The following is a 24,660-nucleotide window of genomic DNA, read 5'->3' as shown; positions in this document are numbered from 1 at the left end:
TTTATGGTAAGTGTACACGACTGTACTATGTTCTTCGTGTTTCACTGTTGCAGTCATTACATTTGGGTGGACTCCCAAAGCTAAGGAAGGGAAGAGGAAGTTATTGAGCAGCATTAGGACCAGCTATTAAGCCCTGCAAGACTGCAGTGACAAAACCAGCTCTGGATTTAGAAAAAATAGGCATGTGGTAATGCTTGGTAAAGGTATGTACAGAGCTCCGGGTAGCAGCTTCTAGGATGTCCCTGGTAGAGACACCTCTGAGAAAGGCTGCAGAGGTAGATGCATGCAGCCCTGGTGGAATGTGATCTTATCCCCTGTGGGGTAGGTTTTCCATGGTGCTTACAGCAGAAATGAATGTAATGGCCTACCCACTTAGAAATGGTTTGCTTTGAAATGGCCTTCCCCTCTGCCCCTGCAGCAAATGCAACTAGCAGCTATTCAGTTTTTCTGAGAGGCTTAGTCCTGTCCAAATAAAATCTAAATTGTCTGTGCACGTCCAAAGAGTGCAGTATTCGTTCTCCTTTGTTCTGTGGATTAGGAAAAAAGGTTGTCAAATTAATGGACTGATTAAGGGCCACACTGGATACCACCTTGTGCATAAAGGAAGGATTGGTCCTGAGGGACACCCTGCCTGCATGGAAGATGATGAAGGACTCTACTGCCATGAGGGCATGTAATTCAGACACTCTCCTTGCTGAAGTGATGGCTCAAAGGAAGGCTGTTTTCCAAGAAAGGAATTTCAACTCTGCAGTTGCAGCCGGCTCAAAAGGAGGTAGAGTGAGCTTTTCCAATACAAAGTTAAGGTCCCAGGTTGGAGTAGGGGCTCTCCTAGGTGGTCTTAAATTTTTGGCCCCTCTGAGGAATTGTTTCAGCAGGGTAGAGAGAAGACGGGTGGCTCAGTATTATAATGTGCTGAAATGGCTGAGGCATGAATTTTAATTGATGAGAAGGAAAGGCCCTTGTGGAGCATCTCTGCTAAGTATTGACGAATATGCGGTAAGCTGGGCACTGTTGTGCCCATCCCCTGAGTCTGGCTCCAGGAACAGTATCTTTTCCACTTTTCAGCATAGGATTTTCTAGTACTAGGCCTCCTTGCCTCCAGAATGACATCTAGCACCTGCTTACTGAGGGATGTTATTGGGGGCCTCAGGGAATTAGCCAGGCTGCAAGGTTCAGGGTTTGAAGCTGGGAGTGCAGAATCTGGCCCTCCTGCTGGGACAGCAGGGAAGGGGTCTGAGGCAGGTGCCATGGTTCCAGCAGTGACATACTGCGCAAGAGGGAGTTAACAGCGCTGGTGTGGCCAGTTTGGTGCAATCAGTATTGTCCTTGGTTTGTCCTGTTTGAGCTTTAGCAGAACTTTCGAAAGGAGAGGCAGAGGGGGAAAGACAAACTGAGAGGCTTTCCCAGGTGAAGGACAGGGCATCCACTTTCCAAGCTTGACTTGGGGAGTCCTTGTGCAGAATTTGTCCAATTAGTAGTTCTGAGGGGAGGCAAACAGGTCTATCTCTGGGTTCCCCCATTTGTTTCTCAAAATGCTGAATAGCTTTGGTTCCAGTTTCCACTCGTGTGGGTCCATGAGATTTCTGCTTAGGTCGTCTGCCAGTGAATTTAGCTTGCCTGGCAGGAATTGAGCTTGTAGGTGCACTTGGTAGCTCAAGGCTGTGTTCCACAGAGTCATGGCTAGTCTGCAGAGGGGATACGAGTGGGTTCCCCCCTGCTTGTTTATGTACTACATAACAGTGGTGTTGTCTGACTTTACCAATAATTGTCCTGGTAGAATGTGGTCCTTGAAGGCTGTCAGGGAATTCTATGCAGCTAAATTTCTTTTTGACTGATATGCAGGTGCATTTGACTCGGGTTCTATTTGCCCTGAATGCACTGCCCTGTCAAGTGAGCCCCCCATGCATAGTGTGATGCATCTGTTGTTAGGGTTTGAGCGGCAGGGGGTAGAGTGAATGGCAGTCCCTTGTAGTGGTAGAAGGCTTCTGCCCACCAAAGGAACTCTGTCTTTATACAAGGAATTATAGGAATCCTTGATTCCAGGTCCTGAGAATGTTGACACCATAGGCTTTTTAGATAACCACTGAAGTTTCTTCATATGCAGTCTTGCATATGGAATTAGTAGAATGCAAGAGGCCATGAACCCCAGGGCTTGCAGGATTTTCCTTGCAGATAGCTGGGTCTTTGTGGCTAGTAGTTTGAAGGAGGCTGTCAAATAAACTTGTTTCTCTGGCGTGAGGTATGCCATCTGGGAAGCTGTGTTCAAGCTTGCTCCCAGGAATACAATTTGTTGGCAGGGTACTAGATGAGATTTCTTTTCATTTATGGTGTACCCCAGTGAGGTTAGCAGTTTCTTTACAAATGCCAGATGATTTAGTAGCATGTCCTGGCTTTCTGCCTGAATTAGACAATCGTCCAGGTATGGGTATATTTGAATATTTCTTTGCCTGCAAAATGCAATGACTGGAGCTAGGCACTTTATGAATACCCTGGGCACAGTAGATAAGCCAAAGGGAAGTGCAGAGAACTGATGATGCATGTAGCCTGCTCTGAAGCGTAGGTATTTCCTGCAAGATTCCCTTATTGGAATGTGCAGGTAAGCTTCCTTTAAGTCTAAGCTTGCCAACCAGGCATCTTTGCCTAGCATAGGAAGCAGCTGATGAAGTGTTAGCATTCTGAATTTTGGGATTACCAAAAAGGTGTTTAGAATTGAAAGGTCCAGGATAGGACGCCAGGAGCTGTCTTTTCTGGGTACCAGGAAAAGTAGTGATTAAAAACCTTGTCCCCTTTCTTCTGCTGGGGCAGGTTGAATAGCCCTGATACTTAGAAGAGAGAGAACCTGCTGTTGAGCCTCTGCCCACCGATTTGGGGGTAGGTCTGGCCAACTGTTTGGGGTTGGTAAGGTGTGGAAGTGGAATCTGTATCCTTTGGGAACTATATTTAAAACCCATTTGTCCTGGGTAATGAGTTCCCAGTTTTTTGCATGCAGGGCGATCTTTCCCCCTAAGGGAGCAGGCAGTTGAGCAGGGCTTGGAAGGTTTAAGGTTAAGTCATTGTAGCAGTTCTTCATAGGGGGGTGTCTTTCTACTTCCAGCTTTGGAAGTGGGAGCCCCCCACTGCTTAGGCCTGTGAGTACCTTGAGACTGTAGCCTAGGTGGTCTGCTGTTCCTGGGTTTGGACTGAGAAGGCCTGGAAAAGACAGGAAAGGACCAATTCTTAGAAGACCAATGCCTACTAAATCTGGGAGGCTGTACTTGCAGGAAATCTAACAGTTTGCATAGCTTTTCCTCCATCTTTTTAAGGACTTCTTCTGCTTTGCTGCCAAACAGGTGGTCTTGGTTTAAGGGAGCATCCAGTAATTTAAGCTTTAACATGATCTAGCAATTTTTTCTCCTTAAGCCAAGCATGCCTTCTAAGAATAGACCCAGTGACAGCAGCCCTCCAAGATGCTTCTAGAGAGTCAAAACCACATTGCAAAGTATGTTTACCAACTTGTAAAGCAGAATGCATTAAATCCTGTAATTATTTATTATTATTATTATTTATTTTCAGCACAGTCAGGAATCAACATAATTTTCTGTTTAAGTAGTCCCATAATATGCTGCTGATACTTTAACATATGAAACTGGCAGTGTAAGGCCCTAATGGCCAAAGTAGCAGAAGTATATACCTTCTTACCCCATCTTTCCAAGGCTCTGGAATATCTATCACAGGTGCTAGGGTTTTTGGCAGTAGTAGCTTTAATGCCTTTAGGTCCCTGGGGAATGGACTCTGGGTCCGCAGTAGGATTCTTGAAGAGGAACTTGTGAGAGATAGGTACTCTGTAATACAAGTCAGGTTTCCTGGGAGCTGGAGGTAAAGTGTCTGGGGCCAGGCTAGATTCCAAGAAGGCATCATCTACAATGTCCAGGGCAGCAGGGATAGCTAAAGGCCTGTGTTGAGGAAGGAGTAAAAATTCCCTAAGCCTCTTTTTGGAGTCAGAGTAATCCTGGCTTTCCCAGCAGAAATGCTCCCTAAGAGTGTGCAAGGTTTCACCAAAAGAAAAATCTTCTGGAGGGGAAGCAAAGGGAATGCAGCCCTCTGCATCAGAATCCTCAATGGTAGATAAGGAAACAGAAATTTCAGAATCCTTATCAGAAGAATCAGAAGGAAAATCAGTTCTAGGTCTCTTAGAGGGTGAAGGCTGGCTTCCTATAATTAAAGTAATAAGGTCTTCAGCCATTCTTATCATTTGTTTTTTTAGGCATATGGGCCTGACCATGCAGTTTGGACGTCGATTTTCTAGGCGTGGGTCAGGTTTTAGGCCTTGAAGAAGAAGATGGCGTCGGTTTGAAATGCAATTCAGTAGGCCTGAATACACTCTCAGAAGCCGGTGCCTGCACAGTGGCTCAGGACCCATCCAAGGTAAGAGACATCCACAGGTTCCATGGTCGAAGAAGCATCTCATGGCATACCGGACTCCGAATGGGTCTCAGTAGAGGCCTGCGAATCTGAAGTAGCGGGTATCAGGGGCTGCGAAAGCGTCTCACTGAGTACTGGCGAACTGGTGACTAGCTTAACGGAAGCATTGTCAGCAGCTTTGGACCTATGCGGTCTGTTTCTGTCTTTATCTTTACGTTTTTTCAGAACATCGGTAGTCGGATGGCTTACCGAAGCCATTTCTGGATAATTAAACAGAGTACCGAAATAGTTTGATGCAAAAAATGAACTGACAACGAATAGTTCGAGGATTGAATAAGGCACAAAACCGACAGCAAGGGATGTCGTGGTCTGGGCCTAAGTAAGGAATGCAGTACAAATGAAAATATAAGGCATTTGCTTTCCACAGGTAATACAATTGTTAACTTTTACTGACATCGGTTTAGAGCAAGAAAAAGGATCCCCAATGGGGTACTTAGTTTTTTTGAAGACTTCGGTTCTGAAACTCGAAAACGAAAATTTCAGGAGTCAGCCGACCGGCACTTGCAAACTGTTTCTGCTTTGGGCACTGCGCGGCAAGAAAGACTGACGTAATGGCTTCGGCTGCATGCTTTATACTCCTGACGACCTGACGTCATGGAAGAAGAGACAGCATCCGATGCAGGGATCCAAGACTTTGATATTCAGGCCGGCTAAGGGCTACCTGCAGGCAGATAACCCAAATGTAATGACTGCAACAGTGAAACACAAAGAACATCTAGAGAGGGAAAGGTAAGAGAATGGGAAGAAGCTAAGAATCTATTTGGACTGCAGGTTAGAGATTGCCCTCCCTATCAAGGACTGATATCAGAGTATAGGCAAACAGAAAGAAATATGGGATCCTAAATAAAAGGCCAGCACTGGTAGAGTTTTTAATAGAATCTAGAGCAGAAGCTGCCATTAAAAAAGGAATAATTAGTAGAGTATATGAAAAATTGCATGACAACTATAGGAATCAATCAGAGGAAGTTAGATAAGCAAATCAGAAAGAAACAATGGGAGGATATATGTATGTCACCAAAATATGCAACAAAATCTAGAAGATTAGGATTTTTGCTTGAAAATGTTTACATGGATATTTTTATACCCCAAGCAGACTCCAGAGAATATTTCCTCAGGTAGACAGCAAATGTTGGAGGTGTGATGGGGAAGAAAGAGGTACTTGGGAACATATTTTCTGAGAGTGCAGTGGGTTGGCAGACTTTAAGGGATTCCCTGTGGGATGCACTGTCAGAGATGCTGGGAGGGCAGTTTGGTCTGATGAGGGAGATAATTTTTCTGAGCTACGACACAGAATCTGAATTGTCTAGACATGGTAAGGCCTTGCTGTGTCTAAATATGGTGGCTGCCAAAAAAGCAATTACTATAAAATGGAAATCAAAATCTAAATCAACTATATTAGAAGTACTGAATATTGTAACACAGATAAAACAACTGGAACTGAAACAATGGGATCTGTGGGAGCAATACATACAGGGGAGGAATGAGGTTTAAAAGAAGGCAGGACTTAAATGAGCTATGTAATGTTTGACTGAAAATGATTGGGTAGATTATAAGTGATGTATAATGTTTGCAACTGGGAGTGCGTTGGTATGGTTTGTGATCTAAAATGCTTGCAACTAGGATTGTGTCGGTGTGGTTCATTTTAATTTATATAAAAGTATGACTGCTTATATTATAAGTGATGGTTTAGTAAAGATGTTTCTTGTTTAAAAAAGGGCAGGAATTGAATAATTTATGCAATATTGCTTAGGTTATATGACATATAGCAATATATGTGAAGTATGTTTGTTAATGTTAATTTAATACAGTTTGATTACTTTTGTATAAATGTACATTTGCCTGTGTCACAAGTGATAATTCAATAAAGGTATTTAAAAAAAAATGCACTTTGTAGACATTCTGAGGGATGTGGTGAGAACAAAATTATAGTGACTGGCTCCCACTTAGAAGCTGAGGAACTTCTTTGATAGCTTAGACATTTTTATATGGACGTATGAAATGAAGGTCAAAACAACACATCTGGTTTGTCTCCTGCAGATAGGAAAGGACGTACTGCACCATGATGATCTAAAAACTGATTTTCTTGAGAAAATGGCTCATAAACAAGTTATGAAGTATCTAATACAGGAAAATCTGCTTACATCCACTCAACATGGCTTCAGACCCAAACATAGCACCACTACAGCTCTATTATCCTTCCTCAACACTGTCTCTATAACCATAAACTTATTTCTTGCCTATTCTTGGACCTCTCAAAAGCTTTCAACACTGTCTCACACTCTCTTCTGCTGCACAAACTGCATAACTTCAACTTCTCCTCTGATACTATTGCATGGTTCTCCAGCTACCTCACCGACAGATCTCAATCAGTGAGATGGAACTCTGCACTCTCCCCTCCTCATCCTGTAAAAATGGGTGTACCTCAAAGGTCTATCGTAGGGCCTTTACTTTTTAATATCTTTACTAATCAGCTCTATACCTCCTGCCCTCAGTCATCTTTAGTGCAATACGCAGATGGCTCTACAGTCATCACCACAGCCAACTCTTCCTCTAAGCTCTTCTCAGCTACTCAGGCATCTTTTAACTTAGTTGAAACATGGCTCTCAAACAACCAACTAATAGTTAATCCTAAAAAAACAAAGCTGTTACTCTTCCTACCTAAAATGTTCAACAATATTAAACCCCCCCTTCTCCATACAGTCCCTTAATAACACTCCCGTTCAGGTAGAATCCAGCACTAAGCACTTAGGAGTAACCATCGACGAACAGCTTAACTTTGACTTGCATGTTAACAACTGTATCAAAAAGACTCATTCAAAACTAGGGTTCCTTTACCATAACAAGAAATTCCTTACCTCTGAAGCCAAGATTACTCTCTCTCTTACCTACATTCTACCCAGTCTAATGTACAATTCTCAAATTCTCACAAATCTTAACTCAGCTCTCCTAACCAAACTCGAATCTACCTACAACAAGGTTGCTAGATTTGCTGCCCAACAAACCTACAAATCCTATCACTGTCTCTTTCTAAAACACCTAAACTGGCTTGATTACCCCACCAGCTTCTTCTCTCTCAGTTCCAGATCATCCATTCGATCCTATACCAGCACTATCCTCTCTCATCTCCCATTATTCTCCCTCCAGACCTCTCTGAAGCTCTAACCAAGACCTACTACAAATCTACAAACCCAAGTCTAAATTTGGATGCAACATGTACAGCTACCACCCCACTATTGCTTGGAATAGGCTGCCACTAGAAATCAGGACCCTTACATATCCTAAACAATTTAAGACAGCCACAAAAGAGCACTTTAAAAGTCACTGGTTCTGCCACTGCACTCTCCCTCCTTAAACATCCCCTACTTCTCATACCTTAATCTACTTTCTGCCCTTAAAACTCACTCTTCTCACTAGCTCTCTGTAATCTTTCTTAACTACTCTTTCTACTGTCTTCTAAAATCTATTAAGCAAATTGCCTTACAGAAACATTCTATTGTAATTGTCTTGCCTTCATGCAACTACATTATGATAAAACTGAGTTTCTATAACCACTTACTCCAAAAACTATATTCAACTTAATGACATATTTCTTTTTATACATCTTGAAATAGTTTTGCTATACTCCTGATTATTGACACTGTATAACATTGTATTGCTACTCAATGCCTTGTAATAAATCCTGTAACATTGCTGTTTAATGCTAATTTATAATGAAAAAGGGCTCTTCAGCTTTGTCGGACAATCACGGTCAACAAATGTAAAATAAATAAATGACTGAGGTCCAGTACTGGTTTGTGGTCCTTCATCTTCTTGGGCACCAAGAGGAACCTTCAGTAAAACTGAAATAACTTCTCGTTTGGTGGGACTTCCTGGATTACTCTTTTCGTGGAAGGTTTTTTACCTCTTGTAATGCCTCTTTTTTTTGATGTGGTAGGATGACTGGGAGGGGTAAAGACAGCATGGGTGGAGTCTGGGAAAAGGGTATGGATTAGCTTCTGGATATTATTTTCTTGCTCCAACTGTCTTGAATTATGGTAAACTATAGTTTTCCCCTGACTGTTTCCAGAGATGGACTCTGGGGTTTTGCTGTCTGCTCCCAAGAGAAGGGCTGCAGAATCTCTAGCTCTGTAGACCTCACTTGCCTCTATGACAGCAGTCACTGGAAAACCCACTACATCCCCAGGTGCCTCTATTTCCTCATTGCTCATAATGTTGTTTCTGGGACTTGCAAAATTATAAGTTCTTTGCACCTTTTAGATTCCTAGGCAAATTACCTTTGAGGAGCTGAAAACCTACCTTCAACAGTCATGCTCATCTTGTCGTCCTGTTCACTTCCTAGCAAGCTCACTTTAACATTTGTTCCAAATAATCTGGACCCATCAAAGGAAGCGTCTACAAAGGCTTCTCTAAAGTGAGCTGTAAATCCAGCTAGTCTGAGCTAGACCTGCTATTTCACCATGATGCCTGACCCAGCTCTCACTGTTCTGCCTACTGCATTGTGAAGCAATTACATGGAGGGCACAGCTAGCTATGACATTCGTAATCAATACGTGTAATTCCAATTGCTTTCAGGTTATCTCCAGGTGGCAACTTCCATTGGTACTCCAAGGTCTTGCTGGCTAGCACCGATGAGGCCTGTCTGTGGCATTCTGCAGAACTTTTTTTTGTGGAATTGATTATGCTATATCAGGTACCTTCTGTGCATGCTGGCACACTAGCGTTGGGATTATCCAAGCTTCTGGTGGGGCAGAGCAGAATGCATCTTAGAGAACATCTTCCTCTTCTATTGCACCATCAAGGATCTCCTCAAATGTGGGGTCTTCTAGAGGGGATGGGGGAAGCTTCTCTGGCAAGTTCCATGTTCAGGGTGGGGGACTTAGCATAGTCATGGTGCTTTCTCTTACAAGTTCTCTTTCTGAGTACCCAGGGGTGGGGTGGGGTGGGGGTGTCAAATGGTTTGAAGAGGATTCAACTCTGGATCTTCTAAATGCTAAGGGTCATCTCAATTCTTGTTCCTGCTGTGAGGACTGATGATGGCTAAAGGTGTCAAGTTGAATGGTGTGTACAGGCAAGGCTGATGTGGTATACATCTTTTCAATATCTAAAAGAACAGTACTTTTTTCAAGTATCAATTCCCCTACCTATACGGACAGTGCCAAAAATGTTGGTTTTGAGACTGCAGTGCCAAGGACCATGCCTACAGAGGGTCAGTAGTTACCTTTTGACTATGACAGCACTTGGTGTTGAACCCAGGTTGCCATCAAAATGTGGGTCCTTGGCACTGAGGCAAATTCCAACAGTGTCAAAATTGTCCTGAAGGGATCTGGGTTGACCTCTGCACCAAAAACATGCCTGTGCCAAAACCCTCAAGTCTACTGGCTATCAGTGCCAATGGGACTGGTTCTGAAGTCATCAATGCCAAGGGGGGTTGACAATTTGGAAGAATTAATGGTCAGCACAGAAGGAAAAAACAGCTTCTGTGGTCATACTCATACATCAAGTGCAGAGAATGAGTCTGTGGTAGGAAGCTTTGAAGCGGATGGCATGGGTTTGTCTCCAGAAACAGAAACTAGAAAGAGAGGGGAAGAAAATGACACCACACTATAGCTGGACTATCAAAAATGTCATCATCATTGTCTCCCAATCTAGTGGATCAGCGGGGCTGTGCATCAACCTGGAGTACCTGCTAGAAATAGCCGAAACTGGTCAAAAATGTAAAATCTTGGAGAACCCGTACTCCTGACGAGTAGCTGCTTAGTCTTCTCCACAGAGCTGAACCTGAAAGCTCAGGTCTGGCAATGGCTGAAAAAGGGGTTGTGGGTGACAAAGTTGGGACAAGAGAACACCTAGATGTGCAGGTTGGGGAAGCCTCTAATCCGGGGGGGGGGGTCTTGGATGCAGAAGGGGCTACCAGGGAAAGCTCCATGTCCTCATGGTGCTTCACTTTTCCTTCTTCTTGGGTCAAGAATCATTTTGCGAGTACCCTTTCAATAAACCTTTCAGTATTAGTTTGTTTCTCCTAGCCAACAGAAAACGTTGGCTGAAATTTCTGCAAATGCATTCAGTCATCTCTTAGATGGTCCAACCCCAGGCAGACGACACAAAGGTCATGCAGATCCTGGGGCAGAAGTTTTCATAACCGCTCTTCATACATTTTTTTCCCCTTGTCGGTGTTTAAACAGTTAACCCAGAAAAGCATGAATAATAATATATCAATAATAATAAGAGACATCAAGTCTAACATAATTGAATCAACATATTACAGAGTACAAAAATGTAAATGCTGCAGGAACTTTTCACACTAATTTACATACCGCTCTCAAGGCATAGCTGGTTAGACATTACATCCTGAACACGATCTTAAAAAATACATTATTGCCAAGCAACATATCAAAATGTGAGAAGCCAGTGATTTCAAAAGAGTGACAACAGCTAGAATCCCACTAACACAGTCTGAAAACTGTATCTTACACTCTTGCCTCCTCAAACAAGGGCAGATTAAACTGTAAATCACTTTAGCAACAACTGTGCACTCAGATTTATCCTTCAACACTAACACCAAAACAGAAACAAGATATAGAAAAAATGATCACATAGAGGACAGAGAGGTTGACAATACAGAAAAGATAAAATTGAAATCAATAGTTTACTATGGAATTCCTCACTCAACTAATGCATGTTATTAATTTCCAACATATGGGCAAGGGAGAAGCTGTATAAGGAAAACTCTCTTCCCAGCTCTACATAACCTACATTAAGGTGCTCATATTTCAGATTTAAATATATGCAGGTAAGGGGAGTATGGGGGTGTTTGGGGGCTTGAATTTCCTTCCATACTCCCATGATGTGTTTGGAATATATTTCTGCACACATATGTATGTATTTGGTGTGTTAGTTTTGGTGTGGTGTGGTGTGGCTTGAGATGTTGGCCTTCAGGTGCCAGGATAAAAAGTGATACAATACAGCCTTAACAAATGCGAGCTTAACAGCACTGCAACATATATTACAGCACAAGCTAAAAGAAAAAAAAATTCACCCCTTCAGTCTTCAGTACATCTGAAAATGTTTGCCATGAAGTTTATGATGAGCAAAAGACCTCAGATAAGAATGTAATCTAATTACCTTAGAAATCATGTTCATTCCCATAGCATCTCCTGTCTTGGACTGAAAGCGAATGTATAGGTTTCGTCCAGCTAAAGCAATATGAAGCTTTTCAAGTCGAGCAAACCTGGCAAAAGAGAAGCATTTTCTAAATAAAACATAGAATATTTAAAGAACACTACATACAAACATTTCAAGCATGAGCATAAATGCCCTTCTAGCTTGCCAATATACCACAACAGTAAGTTATGTACTCACCATAACGTTAGATGTATGTAGTCCATCTCGCCTCACATTCTTCACCTGTGGGTTCAGAGCCGAATATCGGCTCCGACTCGGCCTATTTACTAGCTCGAAAGTCTTTGATTGGCTGGGCTAAGATGGCATCCCACAATACACTGCTCCACATCCCCAGATCTAGTTTTCTGCCAACAGAAGTATACTATACATCACCCAAACACACACACACCCTTAACAACGAGGTCCAACAAATTATCCAAAGGGACTCTGCAATACGAGAAGGACATGGTGTTCCTCCAAATCCTCCAGGCCCAGGGGACGGTGGGAGGGTAATGAAGAATGTGAGGCGAGATGGACTACATACATCTAACGTTACGGTGAGTATAACTTACTGATGTTATGTAGTCCTATCTTGCCTACATTCTTCAACTGTGGGACAGCATCCCTAGCACCTACATCCTGGGTGGCTCAATGGAAAATACTCCTGAGCACTGTGGAGCCAAAAGATGATCTTCCCCTGGACACCACATCCAATTTGTAATGAGAGACAAACGTGTGAGGAGAAGCCCACGTTGCAGCTGCACATATATCATCCATCGATAACCTAGCCTGAAAGGCTGTGGAAGTGGAAACAGCTCCTGTAGAATGTGCTCTGACTGGAAAGGGCAGACTCTTTCCCCCTGCCTGACAAATAAAGGAGACGCAACCAGCTATCCACCTAGAGATGGTGACCTTGGAAATTGCAGACCCCAAGCGATTCTCTGAAAACGAAATGAAGAGCTGGTCTGACTTCTGCCAATCTTTTGTCCTTTGTAGATAAAAGCGCAGTTGTCTATGAACATCCAACAGATGAAACTGGTACTCTGCCTTGTTGGAAAAATTGGGGAAGAAGACCGGCAGTTCAATGGACTGACTAATATTAGATAAGGAAGCCACCTTGGGAAGAAAGGATGGATTTGGTCTAGAGAGACTTTATCTTTATGGAATATCAAATATGGGGGCTTGACTGATCGGGCCTGGATTTCTGAGACTCGTCTAGCTGAAGTGATAGCTATCAAAAAGGCAGATTTCCATGTAAGAAATTTTAAGTCGCCGGAGGCCGCAGGTTCGAAGAGTGGGAGAGTGAGAGCCTGCAGAACTAAACTGAGGTCCCAGGGCATAACAGGTTGAAATACAGGGGGACGAAGCAGAAGAGTGCTTTTCAGGAATGCTTTACACAGTCTGTGTGCCATTAAGCTAGGTTCATAAGCTACATGAAAATTTGAAATAGCCGCCAGCTGAACTTTGATGGTGGCTGAGGCAGACCCTTGGTAGAACAAAGCAGACAGAAATTCCAAAACAGAATCGATGGGGGCTGTGTAGGGGTCAATACCTTTGGACTTGGCCCATATCGAGAACCTTTTCCACTTACTAGAACAGATCTTCCTAGTGGACGGTTTATGAGAGGACGAAAGAATATGGACCACGTCTAGAGAAAAATCATGACATCTGACTACGGATGGAAGTGGAGTAGCCAGGCAGTCAGCCGGAGGGTCCCCAGGGAGGGGTGGAACTGCCCGGACATATGTGTCAGCAAGTCCAGACGAGGGTCCAGAATCCAATGAGTATCCACAATGTAAGGTTGAAGGAAGGGGAACCATACTTGACGAGGCCAGTGTGGCGCGATCAGAATCAACTTACTTCCCAAGGATAGCGCTTTCTGAATCACCCTTGAGATAAGGGGAAATGGAGGGAAAGCATAAAGTAGACCCGAGGGCCAATTGTGCGCAACAGCGTCCCTTGGAGATTCCCCCGCTGGTGGGATCAGCGAGAAGTAGCTGCTGCATTTTGCATTGAGGGGACTGGCAAAGAGATTGCAGCAAGGCTGACCCCATCTGCTGAATATGCTTTCCGCTACCTGGCGGTTCAGGGACCACTCGTAGGGCATGCGGATCGCTCTGCTTAGCCTGTCTGCAATCACATTGGTTTTCCCTGGGATGTGCCTTGCCACCAAGGACCATTGGGAAGCTATCGCCCAATTCCACACTCTCATGGCCTCCCTGCACAGAGGGTAAGATCGGGTTCCTCCTTGCTTGTTGAGATACCACACTACTGACATGTTGTCTGAGTGTATTGCAATGGTCCCTACAGGGAGGACATCCTGAAGTGCCTGCAACGCAAAAAGCACTGCCCTCATCTCCAGTACATTTATGTGCAAGTCTATCTCGTGCTCCTACCACGTGCCTTAGACCATCCTGCTGAGATAATGCCCCCCCACCCTATCTGGGAGGCATCCGTGGTCACCATGGCTTACTGGGTTGGGTGGTACAAATGGTTTTCCTACATTTAAGTTGTTGGTGCATAGCCACCAACTAAGGTCCTGCTTGCATTTGCCTGTGATTAAGATTGGCTGGGATAGCTGTAGTCTTTGAAAGGACCATTGGGCGAATAGGAGCCATTGCAGGATTCTCATATGTAACCTCGCTAATGGGACCATCATGATAGTAGACGCCATTGTCCCCAGTAATTGAATAATTAGCCTTGCCTTCACACGTCTCAGAGGCATCATCGTACAAACCTGTTGTTGCAACCCCGTGATCCTCTCCAGTGGTAGGAATGCCCTCAATTGAATAGTGTCCAACTCCGCTCCTATAAATGAGACACGCTGTGAGGGTAGCAAGGCAGATTTTTTCCAGTTTATTGTAATGCCTAACTGGTGACACAGACTGATGGTAGTATCTCTGTTTTGAAGAAGTAGATGCTTGGTGGGGGCGGAGAGGAGCCAGTCGTCCAGGTACGGAAACACCTGGAATCCTTGACGTCTCAAGTGAGCCGTCACCACTGCCATGCACTTGGTGAACACCCTGGGGGCTGTGGTGAGACCAAAGGGCAGGGCTCGAAACTGGAAATGCCTGGCTCCCAGCCGGAAGCGTAGATGACATCTGGATGCTCTGTCCATTTTGATGTGGTAGTAAGCATCCTTCAGGTCGATGGAGCACATCCATACTTCTTTTCCCAACAATGGGAGAATCGATTGTAGCGTGACCATCCAGAATTTGGACTTGCGTACGTAATGATTGAGTTGGCTGAGATCCAAAATGGGTCTCAGATCCCCCGTTCTTTTTGGCACCAAAAAGAATCTTGAGTAAGTCCCTAATCCGATCTGATCTGGGGGGACTGGTTGAATGACTCCTTTTTCTAGCAGCTGAGAAACCTCTGATGCTGCTTGATCCCTTTGACTGGGTGGAACGTCTGGGATCCGTTTGAAGGGAGGGGGTGTGGAGTAGATTGGGATGGTGTAACCTCCGGCGATTATCCCATATACCCATCGGTCCTGGGTGATGTTGACCCAGGCTTCCGGATACCGGGAAATTCGACCTCTGACTGGCTCCAGAGGAAGCACAGTCGGGCACACACTCAGGAATGAGAGTATGGGGAACCACGAAAGGGGGGCCCCCTCTGCCTCTGGGGTGACGTCTCCCTGAATACGACCCCCCTCCCCTGCCTTTGGAGGGGGTCTCACCTTGTGCGGCAGGAAAAGGCCTTTGTGATTTCTTGAACCACATCTTTCCCCCTCACTGAGCCTTGGGATAAGGTCTCGACGGGAGGGAAAAACGGACTCCTACGGCAGACAAGGTCTTTCCCTCTTGCTCGCACCTGGTGAGGGTGTCTTTCACTTTGGTCCCGAACAAGGAGGAACCATCAAAGGGGGCATCAGTGAAGGAAGACTTAAAGGCTTCCGCAAAGTGACACAGGCATAGCCAGGCTTGCCTCCTGAGGGCCATCCCTGAGCTAGCCACCCTACTCACTCCCTCGGCTGCGTACGAAATACGTCGCATGGACGAGTTAGCGATGGAGTTGAGGGTAGAGAGCTGAGCGTTGACAGTCTGGGCCACCGCTTCAGGTACGTTACCCGCTACAGTATCTCCTAACTCCTTAAGGAGATCTCTCTGGAGCCACGTGAAATGAGACAAATAATTCAGTGACTGCAAGGTAAAGGTAGCTGAAGACATGGTACGCTTCCCGTACCGGTCCATAGTCCTAGACTCCTTGTTAGGAGGATGGACCGAAGAGGAAGACTCAGCAACTTCCTTCTGGGTGGCTGCCGCCAACACCATAGCATCTACCGGAACTCTACTTAGTTAAAAATTATTTTCCTTGGTGAGCGGACAAAAATTTGTTGGGGCATCGAGGAACAGGCTCCAAAGAGTCAGGACTCTCCCACACCCTTCGACAAATAAGGTCAAGGAGCTCATCGAAAGGTGGAGACACCCAGGAGGCAGAGGGCTGAGCGCCAAAAGCTTTAAGGAATACTGACTCCTCCTTGGAGGGGGTTTTGGAGGGCCAGTCTCCTCTTTGTTTCAGGATCTCCAGGATATCGGAGAACGAAACGTCCTCAGAGGAAGACTTGGGGGACCCTCTGATTCCTTGAGGTCAGTATCGGAAGTGAGGGACTAGTCCTAGGATTCTATGTGCTTCCTCTTGCACAATTTCTTTCTGGGGGGTTCCTCCGACACAGGGTTTGAGGGCCCCTCAAAAAGAAGGGGACTGCTCATGGGGGTATCCTTAGGCCCTGGCGCTCTAATGTCCAAGGATAGGTGGGCGTCAGAAGCTCTCGCCGGTGTTGTGGGGGAAGGTAGAACCGATCAGAGAGAAGTAGCTGACCTAGCCAGCTCGCTCCGCATAGCCTCGAAGGCGGGACCTCCCGAATCGGAGGACCAACCGCCTTCCAAGGCTATGACCGGGACTGGTGTCCCCGCAGCTGAGGCACCGAGAGGGAGGCTCGGAACCGAAGGATGTTCCGAGGCATCCCCCTTGGGCCCGACCGAGGAGACCCGAGTCTCGAACCCTGTGGACGGAACAGTCAAGGTCGGAGCCGATGCGGGCACCGATAAACCCCGCTGGGTGATCGGAGCCGGTGTAGGAATGTCCCTCGGAGTGGAGCTTACCGGCTCCGACGACAAGGATGCGCTCGGAGGAGGAATAGCAGAAACAACCTTAGGATCCAGCTCCAGAGCCGACTGGGTTGGAGCCAAGAAAAGTCTGGCCAACACCGGCGACTGTAGGAGCCTCTGCACCACCCTATCTACATCCAAATCGGAAAGCCTGGAGGACTTGGAGGAGAAGGATGGAGACCTAGACCTTCTATCTGGAGAACACTGCCTCAAACTTGGCGACCGGCTCCGAACTGGTTCCAGTACGATCGGAGCGGACGCAGACTCACTAGACACAGCTACCTCCTGCAGCCCACGATGACGGTGGAGCCGAGGAAGCAGACTCAACAATAGTGATTTTAGAAGGTGGCTCCGAAGCAATAGATGGAGCTGAAGACCTTTTCTTGGATTTTGAGGATTTAGACTTCGACTGGGAGCTGGGAGCCGAACCTAAATCCTCCTCAAAGGACGGTTTTAGCAGTCCCTTTAGGATTAATTTGTTTTTCCTCTCTTGGAGCACCCGAGGACTAAAGGCGTGGCAGAAACTGCACGACTCCTGTAGGTGGATGGCTCCAAGACAGTAAACACAGACCGAGTGTCCATCTGTGATGGACATCTTATATACACACTTCGTACACTTTTTAAAGCCCGAGGGATTATGCTCTTTCTGCTCCTTAGACATTCTAAGGCCAACAACCGTAGCAGTCGCTACTGACAAAAGGCGGGAAACCGCTAACACAGAGACCGAAAGTCAACACAAGTACAACAAACAACCAAGGCACAGGGAAGAACCTCCAACTAAAATGGTTCTCCACTTAAAAAACTACAACGCACCAAAACGACAGCCAAACACCACAATGGAGGACTAGATCCTCTAACTGAAACGGGCCTAGCCCGAGGGAAGTTAGGGATACCACAACACACAAAAACACTCAACTCACAAAACACTAACGCAGCAACAATAGCTATGAAAATGCTCTATTTGGATAACAACAATCAGCAAAATTTTTCACAGGAAAAAGGTTTTAGCAATACTTAGCCACAGCCAAGTCGAGACCACGTCCAAGCTCTACAAGTGGCAAACGAGATCTGGGGATGTGGAGCAGTGTATTGTGGGATACCATCTTAGCCCAGCCAATCAAAGACTTTCGAGCTAGTAAATAGGCCGAGTCGGAGCAGATATTCAGCTCCGAACCCACAGGTGAAGAATGTAGGTGAGACAGGACTACATAACATCACTTGTTCCCATAATAAGTGTCCAGGCTGTTCTTAAAAATATCTAAACTAGTGATTGCTTTAATGTAAATTGGTAGTCTGTTCCATGCATCAGCTACTCTGTCAGAGAACCAATTAGTACACTTCTCATTCCTATAAAATCTTCTACACAGGTTGATGATTCTCTAGTACTTTTTGATAACCCCAACATTCCCAGAGGTAGTTGTCCCTAAATGCCCTATATACCTGAATAACATCTCTTGGATATCTGTAAGAGACACTGTACAAGTTCAGGTATTTTAGTCTTTCATAATTACAGATTTTCACACCCATGGATGCCCTTGGTATACTTCCGCTGTACTCTTTCCAGTTTACTCATGCTCGTCTTCTTATAGGTTTTCCATACTGTTATTCCATACTCAAGTTTGGGTCTAATGTAACTAACAAACAAGGACTTCATTATTTTTTAATTTCCTAGACTTTATAAATCTTTCTATACAACCTATAGTTCTATAAAAAGAAATTATGCACTCACCATAACGTTTCATGTTTGTAGTCCATCTCACCCTTCATTCTTACATATGGGATCCGACTTGGCCTATTTACAAGCTGGAAGTCTTCTAGTTGGCTCGTGGATAGGTAGGTATCCCATGGTACACCAGTACAATCCCCAGATCTTTTCTGCTGCTAACTAGGAGAGATAATAACAAATATACCAAAGAAGCCAATACTAAAAGGTCTCCATAAAAAAAGGATAACAGTATTTTTTTGTCTCCAGGCTGGGGGTAGGAGGGTGAGTTCGTAAGAATGAAGGGTGAGGTGGACGACAAACATGGAATGTTATATGGTGAGTACATAACTTCTTTATGTTCTGTAGTCCTATCTCACCTTTATTCTTACATATGGGACAGCGTCCCTAGCGCCTTATTCTTGGGTGGCTCAAGGAAAAATACTCCTGAGTACCGTGGAACCAAATGATGCTCTACCACACATAGCTGCTGCACAAATATTGTCAAGTGGGACCCTGGCTTGAAAGGCTGCAGAGGTAGACTGAGATCTGGTAGAATGAGTCTTGATTATAAAGGGTAAAGATCTACCCTCAGAACTGTAAACATAAGCTATACAGCTAGAAATCCAATTAGAGAGTGTTACTTTGGAAACTGGTAAGCCTGACCTGGATTCAGAGAAGGAAATGAATAATTGATCTGATTTCCTGATTTCCTTAGTCTGGTGCAAATAAAAATGTAATTGTCTATGGACATCCAGCTGGTGAAACCTGAATTCAGCTGCGTTGGAATGATTTGGAAAGAACACCGGAAGCTCTATGGATTGATTCAAGGTGGTATGGGAACAGACCTTGGGGACAAAAGAGGGATTAGTACAAAGGGACACCCTGTCCTTGTGAAAAATCAGACAAGGGGGTTTAACAGGCAATGCCTGCAACTCTTAGACACCCGTCTGGCCGATGTGATAACCACCAGAAACAGTCTTCCAAGACAGGAATTTCAAAGAAGATGAATGAGAAGGCTCAAAGGGCAGAGAAGTTAATTTGGATAACACAAAATTTAAATCCCATGAGGCAATAGGTTCTTGAAGGGGGTCTTAAAGTGGCACCTTTAAGGAAAGTTTTGCACAGCTTATGTGACATCAGATTAGAATCTTGAAAACCTAGATGAAAATTTGAAATTGCTGCCAAATGAACTCTGATAGTGGCAGCCGCAGATCCCTGGTGAAAAAGCGCAAACAGGAATTCCAAAACCACTGGAATGGAGGCAGTGTCAACATTAATTTTTTCCGCCCAGATAGAGAATCTTCTCCATTTACTGGAATATAGTCTCCTAGTGGAAGGTTTATGAGAAGACGTAAGGATATGAGCCACGGAGGGCAAGAAGTCGTGAAGCATGACTAGGGATGGAACTGGAGCAGCCACGCTGTCAAATTGAGGGTGGGTAAGGAGGGATGAAGCGAACCTGATATGTGAGTCAACAGGTCTGGAGCTGGGTCCAGGATCCAAGGATCATTCAGGAGAAGGGGCCTGAGGAAGGGAAACCAAACCTGATGAGGCCAGAAAGGAGCAATGCAGATAAGTTTGCTTCCCAGCCGTTTCACTTCTGAATAACCTTGGGAATGAGAAGAAAGGGAGGAAAAGCATATAGGAGACCCAGGGGCCAATCGTGAACAAGTGAGTCTCTCGTTGACTCCCCCGGAGGGGGAATGAGGAAGAAGTAGCTGCTGCATTTGTTACTGATAGGACTGGCAAGGCTGTCCCCCATTTGTGGAAAATCTGTTCCGCTGTTTCCTGTTTCAGAGACCATTCGTGAGGCATAAGGATTGCCTTGCTGAGCTTGTCCGCTATCAAGTTGGTTGTCCCTGGAATGTGCGTTGCCACCAGAAAATGCTGGGAAGATATTGCCCATTTTCAAACACGCATGGCCTCTCGGCAGAGTGGGTAAGATTTGGTTACACCCTGTTTGTTGATATACCATACTACCGACATGTTGTCTGATTGTACTGCAATAGTCCCCAGAGGCAGAAGGTCGTGGAGTGCTTGCAATGCCAGGAGCACTGCCCTCATCTCTAGAACGCTGATATGCAGGTGAGCCTCGTGATCTTGCCATCTGCCTTGGACAGTCCTGCCAAGATAATGCCCCCCCCCATCTGTGAGGCATCCGTGGTCACAGTGGCAATGGGTTGGTGAGGAACAAATGAAGTGCCCGTAGTTAACTGATTGGGTAGTGTCCACCAAAGGAGATCCTTCTTGTAAGAGTCTGTCAGAAGAATGTGATGAGATAATGGGAGGTACTGAAAGGACCATTGGGATGACAGGAGCCACTGAAGAATTCTAATGTGTAGCCTGGCTAGTGGCACTAGTAATATGGTGGAAGCCATGGTCCCTAGAAGCTGCAGAACAGTCTTGGCTTTGACCTTTCATAAGGGGAGAAGACACCGAATTTGAAGAACCAGATTCTTTGCCCTTTCAGCAGGAAGACGAGCCAACATGTCTACTGTGTCTATCTCTGCGCCTATAAAAATCACAGATTGAGAGGGCAACAAGGTAGATTTTTCTCAATTTATAGAAATTCCTAGCTCAGCACAGAACTGAACAGTAGAGTCCCTGGTCTGAAGAAGTAGATGCCTGGGGGGGGGGGGGGGCGATTAAGAGCCAGTCATCCAGATACGGAAACACCTGGAATCCTTGATGTCTCAGGTGAGCTGTCACTACTGCCACACATTTGGTAAACACCATGGGGGCTGTGGTGAGACCAAAGGGCAGAGCATGAAACTGGTAATGACTGGCTCCCAGCCAGAAGCGCAGATAACTCCTCGACAACCTGTCCATTTTTATGTGGCAGTAGGCGTCTTGGAGATCTACTGAGCACATCCAATTGTCTTTCCCTAACAACGGGAGTACAGAGACTGCAGTGTCACCATCCGGAACTTGTCCTTCTTTACTGATTCGTTCAATTTGCTGTGGTCCAGAATGGGCCTCCAGTCCCCTGTACATTTTAGCACTAGAATCTGGAGTAAGTTCCGGACCCTATTTGGCCTGCTGGGACGGTTTGAATGACTCTTTTTGACAGCAACTTGTTGACCTCCACAGTTGCCTGATCTCTGTGACTGGGTGGAACATCTGGGATCTTCATGGGAACAAAAGGTGAAAGAGAAAAGGATATGACATAACCTCTGGTAATAATCCTTTGTACCCACTTGTCTTGAATGATACCCAGCCAGGCTACTGGATACAAAGAAATGCGACCCCTGACCGGCCGCAGAGAAGCACAGTTGGGCCCCACATCAGGGAGCTGGTAAGGCCGGCCCCAAAAGGAATCACGATCTCAATGGTTTTGCAAACCGCCCCTGCCTCTAGGGCGACGTCTACCATTTCCTCTACCTCCTCTGCCTCTGAAGGAGAAGTCACCCTGCGCATCCTGGAAAAACCTCTGGGATTTCTTGAACCACATCTTACCGCCCCTCTGACCCTTAGGGTATGGTCTAGAGGGAACAGTAAAACATAGTCCCACGGCAGAGAGTGTTTTTCCTTCTTGCTCCCACCGGGGAGAGTGTCCTTTACCTTGGGTCCAACACTGAGGAACCGTCGAAGGGTGCGTTGGTAAAGGTAGACTTGAACGGTTCCGCAAAGTTACACAAACGCATCCAGGAATGACACCTTAGGGAAATTCCTGAACCCGCTGCTCTACTCGCTCCATTGGCTGCATACGAAATAAGCCGCATGGAAGAGTTGACAATAGAGTTCAAGGTGGACAACTGGGCAGACACCTTGTCAGGGACTCCCTCAGTACATGTACCTTGGAGAGAATCTCCTAACTCTAAGGAGATCTCTCTGAAGCCTCCTGAAGTGAGTAAGGTAGTTCAGTGATCTAAGGGTAAATGCTGCTGAAGAAAAGATATGCTTTCCGTATCTGCCCATTGTTTGAGACTCCTTATTCGGTGGATGAACAGAAGAAGTCTCAGCTATCTCCTTCTTAGTGGCCGCCGCCACCACCATGGCATCTACGGGAACACCTTTAGACAAAAAATCTTTTTCTGGAGGGGCAGAAAGAAATTTATTCGGTCTCCTTGGGACTGGCTCCACGGCAACAGGAGTATCCCACACCTTTCGATTAACTAGCTCCATCAGTTCGTCGAAGGGTAGAGACACCCAAGAGGCTGAAGGTTGAGACCCGAAAGCCTTCAGGTACACTGACTCCTCATCAGAAGGGGTGACAGTGGGCCAGCCGCACCTCTGTTTAAGGATTTCCAGGATGTCTACGAAGGAGACATCATCAGAGGATGACTTGGGGGACCCTTCTGACTCCTCAAGGTCAGTGTCAGAGGTCAGAGACTCATCCTGGGAGTCTACATGCTTCCTCTTACATGTTCTCTTCCATGGGGGCTCCTCAGAAGGATATTCCGGAGAGGTCTCAGAAGAGTGGGGGACACCAGCTGGTGGCTCCTGAGGCTGAGGGTCTCTGCTGTCCATGGAGGGAGTAGGAGCTGAGACAGAAGTAGATGCTTTAGGGGGAAGAGTGTCAGGATCTCTGGTAGGAGATGACGCCCGGGAGAGCACACTCATCATCTTGAATGCCAACCTCTCCAGCTCCGAAGACCTCCCCGGCTCCGAGGAGACAGAGGATGCCTTCAGCCCCAGAGCTATCGGCTCAGAGACAGACATAGGGTCCAAACTCACCCTCGCTGACATGCCGAGAGGAAGACTCGGAACCGAAGAAGTTTGGTTCCAAGCATCCTTGTTGGGGCCGACCAGGGAGCTTCGGCCCCTAGACACTACAGTCAGTGCAGAGAGTGTCTGAGCAGAACTCTGCTTCGAAACAGCCACAGGGGGAGCTGGAGCCGAAGGTTCCACCAGTGGTACCAAACACTCCGGCTCCGAAAGACCAGCATGGCTCGGAGGAGGAATGATCGAAGGGGGCTGAACGGACTCAAGTGGCTCCGGAACCGACTGGGTTGAAGCCAACAGCAATTTAGACAAAGTAGATGACTGCAACAGTCTCAGCACTACCCTCTCCACATCTTCTTCGAATAAACTCCTGGAAGACCTGGATGACACAGTACGAGAGCGGGATCTCTGAAGTATCGGGGATTTCAATGTAGGGGAGACTGGTAGAGGATCCATAGACCGGCTCCGTGAAATGGTCTCAGTGGTCGGCTCGAAATACTTGGAACCGACCCTGTAGTCACAGTAGTGCTCTCAATCAGCACCGAGCTCTGTGGAGCCAAAGAGGCAGAAGACTTAACCATTTTCGTGATTTTAAGAGGTGGCTCTGAGACACCAGCTGGTGCTGGGGAGGGCCTCTTAGAGGACTTTTCCTTTTTAGATCCCTGCGATCTAGAAGAAGAGGAAGAACTAGCCAGATCTTCCTCAAGGGAAGGTTTAAGAAGACCTTTTAGGATAAGCTTATTCTTACATTCTTGCAACATCCTAGGAGTGAAAGAGTGGCAAAATAAACAGGTTTCCTGTAAATGAATGGCCCCTAGACAGTAAATGCAGTTACTGTGACCATCCGTGATGGACATCTTCTGTGGGCATTTAATACATTTCTTGAAGTCAGACGGCTTATGGTCCTTACTAACTTTGGACATTCTCACAAAGATTGGCACACACACAGAAAGAAGAAAAAGGGGGGAGGATTAGGTCTTCTAATTTAAATGGGCCTAGCCCTGCAGGAAAGAGAAAGACACCACGTGGACTAGGTCCTCTAACTTAAACGGGCCTAGCCTGGGCAAGGAGGGGAATGGAAAACAACTAGGTCTTCTAACTAAAACAGACCTAGTTAAGAGACAAAGACAGGAAAGTCACACACTCAAACAAGAATACAGTGAAACTTTCAATATATTAATTAAGAAAAACAGAACCGTGTTCTAACATCACTAATAAAGCTTATGACTAAAGAATCAAAACAGAACAGAACCTCGTTCTGTTAACTACGCTAACAATTTAGCAAGCAGGAATCCACCAAAAACTTAAAACTAACTCCTAATAACCACACACACCAAGCTAAGCTCAAAAGGCGCCTACAAATACCAAACTATGAATAGCATGAAAAACAGCACACAGGATACCAATACGATCAAGCCAAAAGGCCAATCTACCAAAAGACTGCACACAAAGACGCAATTTTAAAGGTAACTATTCTAAACTACGCTAACTATGCTAAACAACTATGATATAACAGGTTAGTCTAGAAAATTCAAACATTTTGAATAAATTCAA

General features: G+C 45.6%; 1 protein-coding gene across 1 annotated transcript in view; it reads right to left on the bottom strand.

Moving 5' to 3' along the window:
* The window catches only part of HMGCR (3-hydroxy-3-methylglutaryl-CoA reductase), a 1,147,080-nt gene that overhangs the window by 182,590 nt on the left and 939,830 nt on the right, over window positions 1–24,660 (bottom strand). Inside the window, exon 15 of the mRNA XM_044064441.1 lies at window positions 11,584–11,689. Within this exon, the coding sequence (XP_043920376.1) occupies window positions 11,584–11,689 (106 nt within the window). The remainder of the gene's footprint in view (window positions 1–11,583; window positions 11,690–24,660) is intronic.

The sequence above is a fragment of the Protopterus annectens genome, chromosome 2.part2 (assembly GCF_019279795.1).
Source record: "Protopterus annectens isolate FY-2018-M chromosome 2.part2, PAN1.0, whole genome shotgun sequence".
Taxonomy (NCBI): domain Eukaryota; kingdom Metazoa; phylum Chordata; order Ceratodontiformes; family Protopteridae; genus Protopterus; species Protopterus annectens.
This window is presented reverse-complemented; position numbering and strand designations above follow the sequence as displayed.